This window comes from Oncorhynchus nerka, linkage group LG15 (assembly GCF_034236695.1).
Source record: "Oncorhynchus nerka isolate Pitt River linkage group LG15, Oner_Uvic_2.0, whole genome shotgun sequence".
Taxonomy (NCBI): Eukaryota; Metazoa; Chordata; class Actinopteri; order Salmoniformes; family Salmonidae; genus Oncorhynchus; species Oncorhynchus nerka.
This window is the reverse complement of record NC_088410.1, coordinates 22,032,910-22,045,805: the sequence shown is the minus strand read 5'-3', so window position 1 is coordinate 22,045,805 and position 12,896 is coordinate 22,032,910. Positions and strand designations below refer to the sequence as shown.

Here is a 12,896-nt window from a genome sequence, read left to right as displayed (position 1 = left end):
CGATGTGGATAACAATGGAGGGAGGGAGAACAGTGAGGGTGGTGGGTTGAGCACCTGCAGTGAAGCTGCTGAAGCTTGCTCTGGCTCAACACATCTTGACTAAAAGATTTAGAAATTAGTTTGACATTGCCATAGTTCAACAGCTGGAAAGCCGTCAGTAACATACTCCCAGAGATAGCAATATATTCAGTATTCACTGAATGAAGTAGCCTACCCATCCCATTTACATTTACATTTAAGTCATTTAGCAGACGCTCTTATCCAGAGCGACTTACAAATTGGTGCGTTCACCTTATGACATCCAGTGGAACAGCCACTTTACAATAGTGCATCTAAATCTTTTAAGGGGTGGGGGGTGAGAAGGATTACTTTATCCTATCCTAGGTATTCCTTAAAGAGGTGGGGTTTCAGGTGTCTCCGGAAGGTGGTGATTGACTCCGCTGTCCTGGCGTCGTGAGGGAGTTTGTTCCACCATTGGGGGCCAGAGCAGCGAACAGTTTTGACTGGGCTGAGCGGAACTGAACTTCCTCAGTGGTAGGGAGGCGAGCAGGCCAGAGGTGGATGAACGCAGTGCCCTTGTTTGGGTGTAGGGCCTGATCAGAGCCTGGAGGTACTGAGGTGCCGTTCCCCTCACAGCTCCGTAGGCAAGCACCATGGTCTTGTAGCGGATGCGAGCTTCAACTGGAAGCCAGTGGAGGGAGCGGAGGAGCGGGGTGACGTGAGAGAACTTGGGAAGGTTGAACACCAGACGGGCTGCGGCGTTCTGGATGAGTTGTAGGGGTTTAATGGCACAGGCAGGAAGCCCAGCCAACAGCGAGTTGCAGTAATCCAGACGGGAGATGACAAGTGCCTGGATTAGGACCTGCGCCGCTTCCTGTGTGAGGCAGGGTCGTACTCTGCGGATGTTGTAGAGCATGAACCTACAGGAACGGGCCACCGCCTTGATGTTAGTTGAGAACGACAGGGTGTTGTCCAGGATCACGCCAAGGTTCTTAGCGCTCTGGGAGGAGGACACAATGGAGTTGTCAACCGTGATGGCGAGATCATGGAACGGGCAGTCCTTCCCCGGGAGGAAGAGCAGCTCCGTCTTGCCGAGATTCAGCTTGAGGTGGTGATCCGTCATCCACACTGATATGTCTGCCAGACATGCAGAGATGCGATTCGCCACCTGGTCATCAGAAGGGGGAATTGTATTCATCAACTAAATAAATGATACTATATCCTTCCTGTTTGGCCCTGTCCGGGGGTGTCCTCGGATGGGGCCACAGTGTCTCCTGACCCCTCCTGTCTCAGCCTCCAGTATTTATGCTGCAGTAGTTTATGTGTCGGGGGGCTAGGTTCAGTTTGTTATATCTGGAGTCCTTCTCCTGTCATATTCGGTGTCCTGTGTGAATTTAAGTGTGCTCTCTCTAATTCTCTTTCTTTCTCTCTCTCGGAGGACCTGAGCCCTAGGACCATGCCTCAGGACTACCTGACATGATGACTCCTTGCTGTCCCCAGTCCACCTGGCCGTGCTGCTGCTCCAGTTTCAACTGTTCTGGCTTATTATTATTGGACCATGCTGGTCATTTATGAACATTTGAACATCTTGGCCATGTTCTGTTATCTCCACCCGGCACAGCCAGAAGAGGACTGGCCACCCCACATAGCCTGGTTCCTCTCTAGGTTTCTTCCTAGGTTTTGGCCTTTCTAGGGAGTTTTTCCTAGCCACCGTGCTTCTACACCTGCATTACTTGCTGTTTGGGGTTTTAGGCTGGGTTTCTGTACAGCGCTTTGAGATATCAGCTGATGTACGAAGGGCTATATAAATACATTTGATTTGATTACTATTGGGACGACCTTCGCCTAAACCCTAAACTAACACTAATCTTAACCAATTTACATTTATACTTTATAGAGGTGTGGACATCCCAATGATCCCGAATAGCACAGACCCTCTGGGAAGGTCTATGAACTGCTCTATTCGACTGAAGGGACATCCCAAGTTGTCTGATGTGGAACTGGTAACAACACAGTCTGTGATTGACTAACAACATTTAGATCTGAATACAGCGACATAAATGACATACCATGACATGAGGTGCTGAGGGAAAGACAGATTATCTATGATATTAACTAGGCCATTAGCGATAACAGGAAATACACAAGCCGTAGGCTCCACTATAGTTCAAGGTGGCTATGCCGGATTGTCTGCTTGCACGGGAAAAATTGTACGTTTCTAACATTTATGGTTGAGATTGAATTAATATAAACTATGCACATTATGACTTTCATTAACACGCGATGCAGGCGTCACGCAGACGTTAGTAGCATGTCATGTAAGTCAGACGCGTCACACTAGTAAGGCGTTGGTGTCATGTCAGGTGGTACGGTTGCCTAGGCTTATATATGTCCCTTATCACCCCCCATAGAACTCTTCAGGGCGCTTGCCATCCTCCTGTCTCTCTCAACAGTCACAGGTAAATTTGAAGGAAGGGATCTAGCCTCCTAATGTTCGTTTCTCTCTTTAAAAATCCTTGATTTCCTTTTTCTTTTGGAAAACATTCCTTTCCAGTGTGGTGATCAACCCAGAGTAGCCATTAGCCGTGGTCTCCAGGCTGGTCATGTGGTGGGGATCAACCCAGAGTAGCCATTAGCCGTGGTCTCCAGGCTGGTCATGCGGTGGTGATCAACCCAGAGTAGCCATTAGCCGTGGTCTCCAGGCTGGTCATGTGGTGGTGATCAACCCAGAGTAGCCATTAGCCGTGGTCTCCAGGCTGGTCATGTGGTGGTGATCAACCCAGAGTAGCCATTAGCCGTGGTCTCCAGGCTGGTCATGTGGTGGTGATCAACCCAGAGTAGCCATTAGCCGTGGTCTCCAGGCTGGTCATGTGGTGGTGATCAACCCAGAGTAGCCATTAGCCGTGGTCTCCAGGCTGGTCATGTGGTGGTGATCAACCCAGAGGTCTCTCCAGGCTGGTCATGTGGTGGTGATCAACCCAGAGTAGCCATTAGCCGTGGTCTCCAGGCTGGTCATGTGGTGGTGATCAACCCAGAGTAGACATTAGCCGTGGTCTCCAGGCTGGTCATGTGGTGGTGATCAACCCAGAGTAACCATTAGCCGTGGTCTCCAGGCTGGTCATGTGGTGGTGATCAACCCAGAGTAGACATTAGCCGTGGTCTCCAGGCTGGTCATGCGGTGGGGATCAACCCAGAGTAGCCATTAGCCGTGGTCTCCAGGCTGGTCATGCGGTGGGGATCAACCCAGAGTAGCCATTAGCCGTGGTCTCCAGGCTGGTCATGCGGTGGTGATCAACCCAGAGTAGCCATTAGCCGTGGTCTCCAGGCTGGTCATGCGGATGTCCAGTGCCTTGTGGTTGGATCTAGTCTGTTCAGTGGCAGTTTTCAGCTCCTCTCTCAGCTGGCTAACCTAGTTTCGTAGCTCTGCCGACTGTATATCCGTCCATTTTGTCAATTAATTCCTGCTTCATTTCAGTTAATGCCTGTAGAACAGCTTCTTGTCCAGTCGCCTCGGCTGTGCATTGTTCAGTTGTTGGTGTAGATTCATGGTCCTTGGCTAGGCTAGCTGGTCTGTTAGAATTAGCCCTAGGCTGATTCTTGCGGTTGGTGCCTGACATCTTCGACAAAAACGTGACATTAAGCCTTAAAATGGAGTCTCAGGTTGTAGAGGGGTATTTTGATCCAAATTAAAATTTTATTTGATTTTACTAGGCAACTAAATAAGAATTTGTTATTAACTGACAATGATCCTGGACGACTCTGGGCCAATTGTGCTCCACCCTTTGGGACTCCTAAACACGGCCAGTTGAGATACAGCCTGGAATAAAAACAGGGTCCGTAGTAACGCCTCTAGCACTGAGATGTAGTACCTTAGACCGCTGCGCCACTCGGGAACCCCGAAATACAATCTGCACAAATATTTAAATGTTCTGTTGAGGAGCTCAGAAAAGTACATCCTCACATGGCGCCGCTCCTCATCGCCCCTGCGGGTATTTGGGGATTAACAACATTTTTGTTATTGTATATGATGATGATGGTGGTACTGTATCCCCCTCCCGCATTCATTTCCCACAATGGACTTTTTCCCCCGTTCACTACCCGTCCAGTAGGTGGCGGTAATACGCCAATAGGTGTAGTCTGACATTAAACCTTAAAGAAGAAGACAACAAAGTAGCCTAACTGTTCTGTTGTAGCCGACCACATTTCATGTCTTACAAAGAAACAATATAGCTTCCACAATGAATCGGGTGAGTCTGGTTTTAACAGTATATGCCTGCTGTGCTGTATAAAATGTCTAGGCCTAGTTATCATCTTTGCACCTCTACATTCCTGTTTTCGGTTAAATGTCGTTACAAAATAAAATACAAGACAGTAAAACTTGTTGGGATTTTTTTTTTTACTTCAACAAAGTAGCCTGTTGAGGAATCTGTGGCTATAACCTAATTATCTCTCCTTCCACAAAGTGTGCACATGTTAACATTATTTCTACTAATTTCGAACACATTATCCATTATTTGACCAGATGCTCAAGTGGCCGCTCTAACAAAGAAAAGAAAATGTAAGGCAATCGTGAAGAGTCAAGATCACGTGGGACCATAATATGCAATGAGGGCAGATGTGCGTGTTTCCACTAGTTAACACGGCCACAAAGTCAAATGTCTATATCGTGTTTTTATTTATTTAGGGTTAGGCATAAAGTTAGAAGTGGCGCAGTCTAAGTCACTGCGTGTCAATGCTAGAGGCGTCACTACAGGCACCCTGGTTCGAATCCCACTGGGCGGCGCACAATTGCCCCAGCGTCATCCCGGTATGGCCAGTGTAGGCCGTCATTGTAAATAATTTGTTCTTACTGACATGCCTAGTTAAATAAAAAAAGTAGTATGGTTAGGGTTCAAATCAAATGTTAATAAGATCCATTGTATAAATGGGCGTGGTTTATGACTAGTGACGACCAGGCACTACTCTCATATAAAGTGTGCTACTTTTATCAATACACTCCTAACAACCTACTCGTTACGAAATGTATATTCGATCAAATAAGTCAGAAGCCAGATTCTGGGCTTCGCCTCTAAATTGCTGTTTGAAAGGAAATTACTGGTATGAGATATATGGTGGAAACTAGCCCAAGCTTCCACCAATCTAATGCTCTTAGATTTGTGGGTTGTAGTGAACGATTGAATATGTCAATCAGATTTAAGGGATGCACTCAAATCAATCAGAGGTTTAGACTAAATTAATACAATATTTGGTTTAATTATATACTTCTTGCGGCCAACAGGACAACGCTAGCCCGTTCCCCTGCACCCTCCCGGAGTCCCCGTGTCAAACGCCTCCCAGTTCCGCTTTACTGCGGGGTCTGGTCGACTGCAGGAAAACACCGGGGCAGAGTGGAACTGAGACAGGAGAAAAGAAGGAAGATGGAGAATTGATTTCATTAAGTAAGAACCATGGTGTGTAGATTAGACTACAATCTGCTTCTGAAACAATAGCGAAGGTGCATAAAGATGGCGGCCCGCATGTACTTACCACAAAATTACTCCTTTTGCTGAGTTCACTGTATTCTACATTGCTTTTTTTTACTGTTTTTTTTTAATGGTCATTAGCGCATTAAACATGATTCCAATTTTTGCTTCAAGACGGCGGCGATTTGAAAAATCTAAAAAGTAGATTGTGCTGATATATTGGAACATTGAACCATGTCGCACACCGTAGTTCCAAAACTCAGTAGATAGTGCTAAAACAAAGATATATCTGAATTCTGCCATTTTATGAACTTTAGTCATTAATTGACTAATGATATATTGATAAAAATATCTGGGTAGTTCCACCCATTTTTAAAATTAACTTAAAATTAGGTGAAATATATCAATATATATTTAACATTGTCATAAAGACAACATGTTCAATTTCATGAAAACATGTTTTCCCATCTCAAGATATTGAATAAAAATATAACTATACTAAGTGCCTATGTACCAAATAAAGTAACAGGGTTGACTGTAAAAGTCTTAAATCAGCCATCAATTCACTTGTGACAGGGAATGGAAGCTTGTTTTTTGCAACAGTTAGTGTCAATTTAATGCAATCCAGAAAATTGAATTGTTCAAAGATTACTAGCATGTCTATGTATGGGTAAATGGGTTGACATGCTCAGTTTTCCACCACAAAACAGCTTAAGTTGACAATCGAAGTAACGCTGTTAAAAACACCTGTTTTTCTGAGCAATATTTCAAATTATTAAGACACGTAAAGGCCTTCATCAGATTCATAGAGGCATATTTATTCTGCATATGTTCTAGCACGAGCAGCGCAAGTTTCCTTCATGCTTCTCAAAACTAACCTTTTTGCTGTGGTAGTACATTTATTTAGATTGGCAATTTTCAGCATTTATCAAAGTCCCATCAGGTAGCCTGATTTCAGATGGCCATGCTATTCAATATCTTTGTTTCACAGGGGACAGCCCGAACCGTTGCTCTCTCAGTGGGAGGGGCTTATCATCTGCGGAGCCTCGACAACGTCATGATGCTGACAAGAAAGAGAAGAGTCTCTCCAGACCAGAACACCTCAAGAAACACCATCAGAGACTTACAGGGAAGAAACCTGACCACTGCTGCTTTGACTGTGGGAAGAGTTCTGCTAAACAGAGGGAATTGGTCATTTACAAGCAGATTCACACTGGGAGGAAAATGTACCGCTGCTCTCAGTGTGGGAAGAGTTTTGCTGCATCTAAAACCTTACAATCTCAGAGAATTCATACAGGGGAGAGGCCTTACCCCTGCTTTGATTGTGGGAAGAGCTTCAGTCAATCAGGAGCCCTGACTACACACCAACGCATACACACAGGAGAGAAGCCTTATAGCTGTGTTCAGTGTGGGAAGAGCTTTGCTCTATCCGGAAACCTGAGTACGCACCAGCGTGTACACACAGGAGAGAAGCCTTATAGCTGCGATCAGTGTGGGAAAAGCTTTAACCAATCAGGAAACCTGACTACGCACCAGCGTGTACACACAAGAGAGAAGCCTTATAGCTGTGATCACTGTGGGAAGAGCTTTGCTCTATCCGGGAACCTGACTAGACACCAGCGCATACACACAGGAGAGAAGCCTTATAGCTGTGATCAGTGTGGGAAGAGTTTCAATCAATCAGGAGAACTGACTAGACACCAATGCATACACACAGGAGAGAAGCCTTATAGCTGTGATCAGTGTTGGAAGAGCTTTGCTCTGTCCGAAGACCTGACTAGACACCAGCGCATACACACAGGAGAGAAGCCTTATAGCTGTGAACAGTGTGGGAAGAGCTTCATGGATTCAGGTAGTCTGACTAGACACCAGCGCATACACACAGGAGAGAAGCCTTATAGCTGTGATCAGTGTGGTAAGAGCTTCATGGATTCAGGTAGTCTGACTAGACACCAGCGCATACACACAGGAGCAAAGCCTTATAGCTGTGATCAATGCGGGAAGAGTTTTGCTCAATATTCCACTCTGACTGCACACCAACGCATACACACAGGAGAGAAGCCTTATAGCTGTGATCAGTGTGGGAAGAGCTTCAATCGTTCAGGAGCCCTGACTACACACCAACGCATACACACAGGAGAGAAGCCTTATATCTGTGATCAGTGTGGGAAGAGCTTCAATCATTCAGGAGCCCTGACTAGACACCAGCTCACACACACTGGAGAGAAACCTTACTCTTGTCTATGTGGAAAGAGCTTTGCTCGTTCAGGGTCACTGAAACAACACCAGAAAGCATCTCCCTCCTACAGCACCGGTTACAGATCTCTAAATAAAGTTACAATAGAAAACATCTTGTAAAGAGTCATCCATCTCCCATTCGCTAACAGTTTACTAAGTCTTATTACCATGGTAACATGTGTAGATAATATGCAGCTCTGGATCCATATGTATCAAGCGTCTTGGAGTAGGAGTACTGTGTGTGGTGGGGTGGGGGGGTTCAGAGCTGTGTCTTATTTCATTAATTCCTATTATCCATTAAATAATTGTGTAATGTAGAATGTTTCAACAATACTAGGTATGTATTCAAAAGATCAATAAATTACATCCATTATCTGCTCAACATCTGCTTATCACATTCATTTTATGTTTTTATTATCTATAATAATAAAAAATGTATAAGGAGCATAGGACTTAGTTTGCTCCTAAAAGATGTTCATATATTTATTGTAAAACCCTTCACCAGGTCAAATCAAATGTATTTGTCACATACACATGGTTAGCAGATGTTAATGCGAGTGTAGCGAAATGCTTGTGCTTCTAGTTCCGACAATGCAGTAATAACCAACGAGTAATCTAGCTAACAATTCCAAAACTACTACCTTATACACACAAGTGTAAAGGGATAAAGAATATGTGCATAAAGATATGAATGAGTGATGATACAGAGCGGCATAGGCAAGATGCAGTAGTGTAGCTGATGGGACATATGGAAGTACAGAAGACATAGGACTATTAGTGTGGTCTAATTATGTTGTATTTGTTTTAAAAGATTTTAATAGTGATATCTTTCAAGTTTCCTTGTTGTATTTTAAGCTCCAGAAAGATGTTCACACATTTGGTTGTTAGGATGAGTCGTCATGGTGGCAGGAAGCCAGCTCTGCCCATCAGTACCTGTAGGTCATGTCAACCACAGACCTCACACTCTTCTGTTTTCTCACAGCCAGTAAGTTCTCCTACCAAACCTCTCTCTCTTCACACTGGAAATACACTTGATAATATTGTTGTGGAAATTCTACACAGGGTTCACTGGAAGTCAAACTTAAATGAATCATTGTTTATAGACAGTTAACTGGAGAGTTTCCAACCAACTCAATGCACCATAGTACACATCGATCGGGAGCTCTGCTGGGGCAGTCCCAGCAGTTGTCCTATATACGGCTAAACTCAAATCTACAGATTGTTGTTGGCCTGGGCCCCAATACTCAGTGTTATAGTCCTGAGAATAGAGACCAGGATATGTTGTTGTCCTGGGTCCCAATACTCAGTGTTATAGTCCTGAGAATAGAGACCAGGATATGTTGTTGTCCTGGGTCCCAATACTCAGTGTCATAGTCCTGGTCCTGACAATAGAGACCAGGATATGTTGTTGTCCTGGGTCCCAATACTCAGTGTTATAGTCCTGGTCTTGATAATAGAGACCAGGATATGTTGTTGTCCTGGATCCCAATACTCAGTGTTATAGTCCTGGTCCTGAGAATAGAGACCAGGATATGTTGTTGTCCTGGGTCCCAATACTCAGTGTTATAGTCCTGGTCCTGAGAATAGAGACCAGGATATGTTGTTGTCCTGGGTCCCAATACTCAGTGTTATAGTCCTGGTCCTGAGAATAGAGACCAGGATATGTTGTTGTCCTGGGTCCCAATACTCAGTGTTATAGTCCTGGTCCTGAGAATAGAGACCAGGATATGTTGTTGTCCTGGGTCCCAATACTCAGTGTTATAGTCCTGGTCCTGAGAATAGAGACCAGGATATGTTGTTGTCCTGGGTCCCAATACTCAGTGTTATAGTCCTGGTCCTGAGAATAGAGACCAGGATATGTTGTTGTCCTGGGTCCCAATACTCAGTGTTATAGTCCTGGTCCTGAGAATAGAGACCAGGATATGTTGTTGTCCTGGGTCCCAATACTCAGTGTTATAGTCCTGGTCCTGAGAATAGAGACCAGGATATGTTGTTGTCCTGGGTCCCAATACTCAGTGTTATAGTCCTGGTCCTGAGAATAGAGACCAGGATATGTTGTTGTCCTGGGTCCCAATACTCAGTGTTATAGTCCTGGTCCTGAGAATAGAGACCAGGATATGTTGTTGTCCTGGGTCCCAATACTCAGTGTTATAGTCCTGGTCCTGAGAATAGAGACCAGGATATGTTGTTGTCCTGGGTCCCAATACTCAGTGTTATAGTCCTGGTCCTGAGAATAGAGACCAGGATATGTTGTTGTCCTGGGTCCCAATACTCAGTGTTATAGTCCTGGTCCTGAGAATAGAGACCAGGATATGTTGTTGTCCTGGGTCCCAATACTCAGTGTTATAGTCCTGGTCCTGAGAATAGAGACCAGGATATGTTGTTGTCCTGGGTCCCAATACTGGGTCAGTGTTATAGTCCTGGTCCTGAGAATAGAGACCAGGATATGTTGTTGTCCTGGGTCCCAATACTCAGTGTTATAGTCCTGGTCCTGAGAATAGAGACCAGGATATGTTGTTGTCCTGGGTCCCAATACTCAGTGTTATAGTCCTGGTCCTGAGAATAGAGACCAGGATATGTTGTTGTCCTGGATCCCAATACTCAGTGTTATAGTCCTGGTCCTGAGAATAGAGACCAGGATATGTTGTTGTCCTGGGTCCCAATACTCAGTGTTATAGTCCTGGTCCTGAGAATAGAGACCAGGATATGTTGTTGTCCAGTGGTCCTGGTCCTGAGAATAGAGACCAGGATATGTTGTTGTCCTGGGTCCCAATACTCAGTGTTATAGTCCTGGTCCTGAGAATAGAGACCAGGATATGTTGTTGTCCTGGGTCCCAATACTCAGTGTTATAGTCCTGGTCCTGAGAATAGAGACCAGGATATGTTGTTGTCCTGGGTCCCAATACTCAGTGTTATAGTCCTGGTCCTGAGAATAGAGACCAGGATATGTTGTTGTCCTGGGTCCCAATACTCAGTGTTATAGTCCTGGTCCTGAGAATAGAGACCAGGATATGTTGTTGTCCTGGATCCCAATACTCAGTGTTATAGTCCTGGTCCTGAGAATCCTGGGTCCCAATACTCAGTGTTATAGTCCTGGTCCTGAGAATAGAGACCAGGATATGTTGTTGTCCTGGGTCCCAATACTCAGTGTTATAGTCCTGGTCCTGAGAATAGAGACCAGGATATGTTGTTGTCCTGGGTCCCAATACTCAGTGTTATAGTCCTGGTCCTGAGAATAGAGACCAGGATATGTTGTTGTCCTGGGTCCCAATACTCAGTGTTATAGTCCTGGTCCTGAGAATAGAGACCAGGATATGTTGTTGTCCTGGGTCCCAATACTCAGTGTTATAGTCCTGGTCCTGAGAATAGAGACCAGGATATGTTGTTGTCCTGGGTCCCAATACTCAGTGTTATAGTCCTGGTCCTGAGAATAGAGACCAGGATATGTTGTTGTCCTGGGTCCCAATACTCAGTGTTATAGTCCTGGTCCTGAGAATAGAGACCAGGATATGTTGTTGTCCTGGGTCCCAATACTCAGTGTTATAGTCCTGGTCCTGAGAATAGAGACCAGGATATGTTGTTGTCCTGGGTCCCAATACTCAGTGTTATAGTCCTGGTCCTGAGAATAGAGACCAGGATATGTTGTTGTCCTGGGTCCCAATACTCAGTGTTATAGTCCTGGTCCTGAGAATAGAGACCAGGATATGTTGTTGTCCTGGGTCCCAATACTCAGTGTTATAGTCCTGGTCCTGAGAATAGAGACCAGGATATGTTGTTGTCCTGGGTCCCAATACTCAGTGTTATAGTCCTGGTCCTGAGAATAGAGACCAGGATATGTTGTTGTCCTGGGTCCCAATACTCAGTGTTATAGTCCTGGTCCTGAGAATAGAGACCAGGATATGTTGTTGTCCTGGTCCCAATACTCAGTGTTATAGTCCTGGTCCTGAGAATAGAGACCAGGATATGTTGTTGTCCTGGGTCCCAATACTCAGTGTTATAGTCCTGGTCCTGAGAATAGAGACCAGGATATGTTGTTGTCCTGGGTCCCAATACTCAGTGTTATAGTCCTGGTCCTGAGAATAGAGACCAGGATATGTTGTTGTCCTGGGTCCCAATACTCAGTGTTATAGTCCTGGTCCTGAGAATAGAGACCAGGATATGTTGTTGTCCCTGATCCCAATACTCAGTGTTATAGTCCTGGTCCTGAGAATAGAGACCAGGATATGTTTTTGTCCTGGGTCCCAATACTCAGTGTTATAGTCCTGGTCCTGAGAATAGAGACCAGGATATGTTGTTGTCCTGGGTCCCAATACTCAGTGTTATAGTCCTGGTCCTGAGAATAGAGACCAGGATATGTTGTTGTCCTGGGTCCCAATACTCAGTGTTATAGTCCTGGTCCTGAGAATAGAGACCAGGATATGTTGTTGTCCTGGGTCCCAATACTCAGTGTTATAGTCCTGGTCCTGAGAATAGAGACCAGGATATGTTGTTGTCCTGGGTCCCAATACTCAGTGTTATAGTCCTGGTCCTGAGAATAGAGACCAGGATATGTTGTTGTCCTGGGTCCCAATACTCAGTGTTATAGTCCTGGTCCTGAGAATAGAGACCAGGATATGTTGTTGTCCTGGATCCCAATACTCAGTATTATAATCCTGGTCCTGAGAATAGAGACCAGGATATGTTCCTGGGTCCCAATACTCAGTGTTATAGTCCTGGTCCTGAGAATAGAGACCAGGATATGTCCTGGGTCCCAATACTCAGTGTTATAGTCCTGGTCCTGAGAATAGAGACCAGGATATGTTGTTGTCCCTGATCCCAATACTCAGTGTTATAGTCCTGGTCCTGAGAATAGAGACCAGGATATGTTGTTGTCCTGGGTCCCAATACTCAGTGTTATAGTCCTGGTCCTGAGAATAGAGACCAGGATATGTTGTTGTCCTGGGTCCCAATACTCAGTGTTATAGTCCTGGTCCTGAGAATAGAGACCAGGATATGTTGTTGTCCTGGGTCCCAATACTCAGTGTTATAGTCCTGGTCCTGAGAATAGAGACCAGGATATGTTGTTGTCCTGGGTCCCAATACTCAGTGTTATAGTCCTGGTCCTGAGAATAGAGACCAGGATATGTTGTTGTCCCTGATCCCAATACTCAGTGTTATAGTCCTGGTCCTGAGAATAGAGACCAGGATATGTTGTTG

The 12,896-nt window shown here is 45.1% G+C and overlaps 1 protein-coding gene across 3 annotated transcripts; it reads left to right on the top strand.

The window, feature by feature from the left end:
• The first annotated feature begins 1,663 nt into the window (after positions 1-1,663).
• LOC135560129 (zinc finger protein 501-like) lies at positions 1,664-8,078 on the top strand. Of its 3 annotated transcripts, none has more exons than XM_065001279.1 (3): positions 1,664-2,003; positions 5,279-5,450; positions 6,454-8,078. In XM_065001279.1, exons 1-3 carry the CDS (start codon positions 1,914-1,916, stop codon positions 7,818-7,820), a joined length of 1,629 nt encoding a protein of 542 aa, XP_064857351.1. In that variant the 5' UTR covers positions 1,664-1,913; the 3' UTR covers positions 7,821-8,078. The 3 variants fall into 3 exon arrangements, with proteins under 3 accessions (XP_064857351.1, XP_064857352.1, XP_064857353.1); XM_065001280.1 differs by having other exon boundaries at positions 1,666-2,003; positions 5,279-5,438; XM_065001281.1 differs by lacking the exon at positions 1,664-2,003 and adding an exon at positions 4,006-4,247.
• Positions 8,079-12,896: the final 4,818 nt, after the last annotated feature.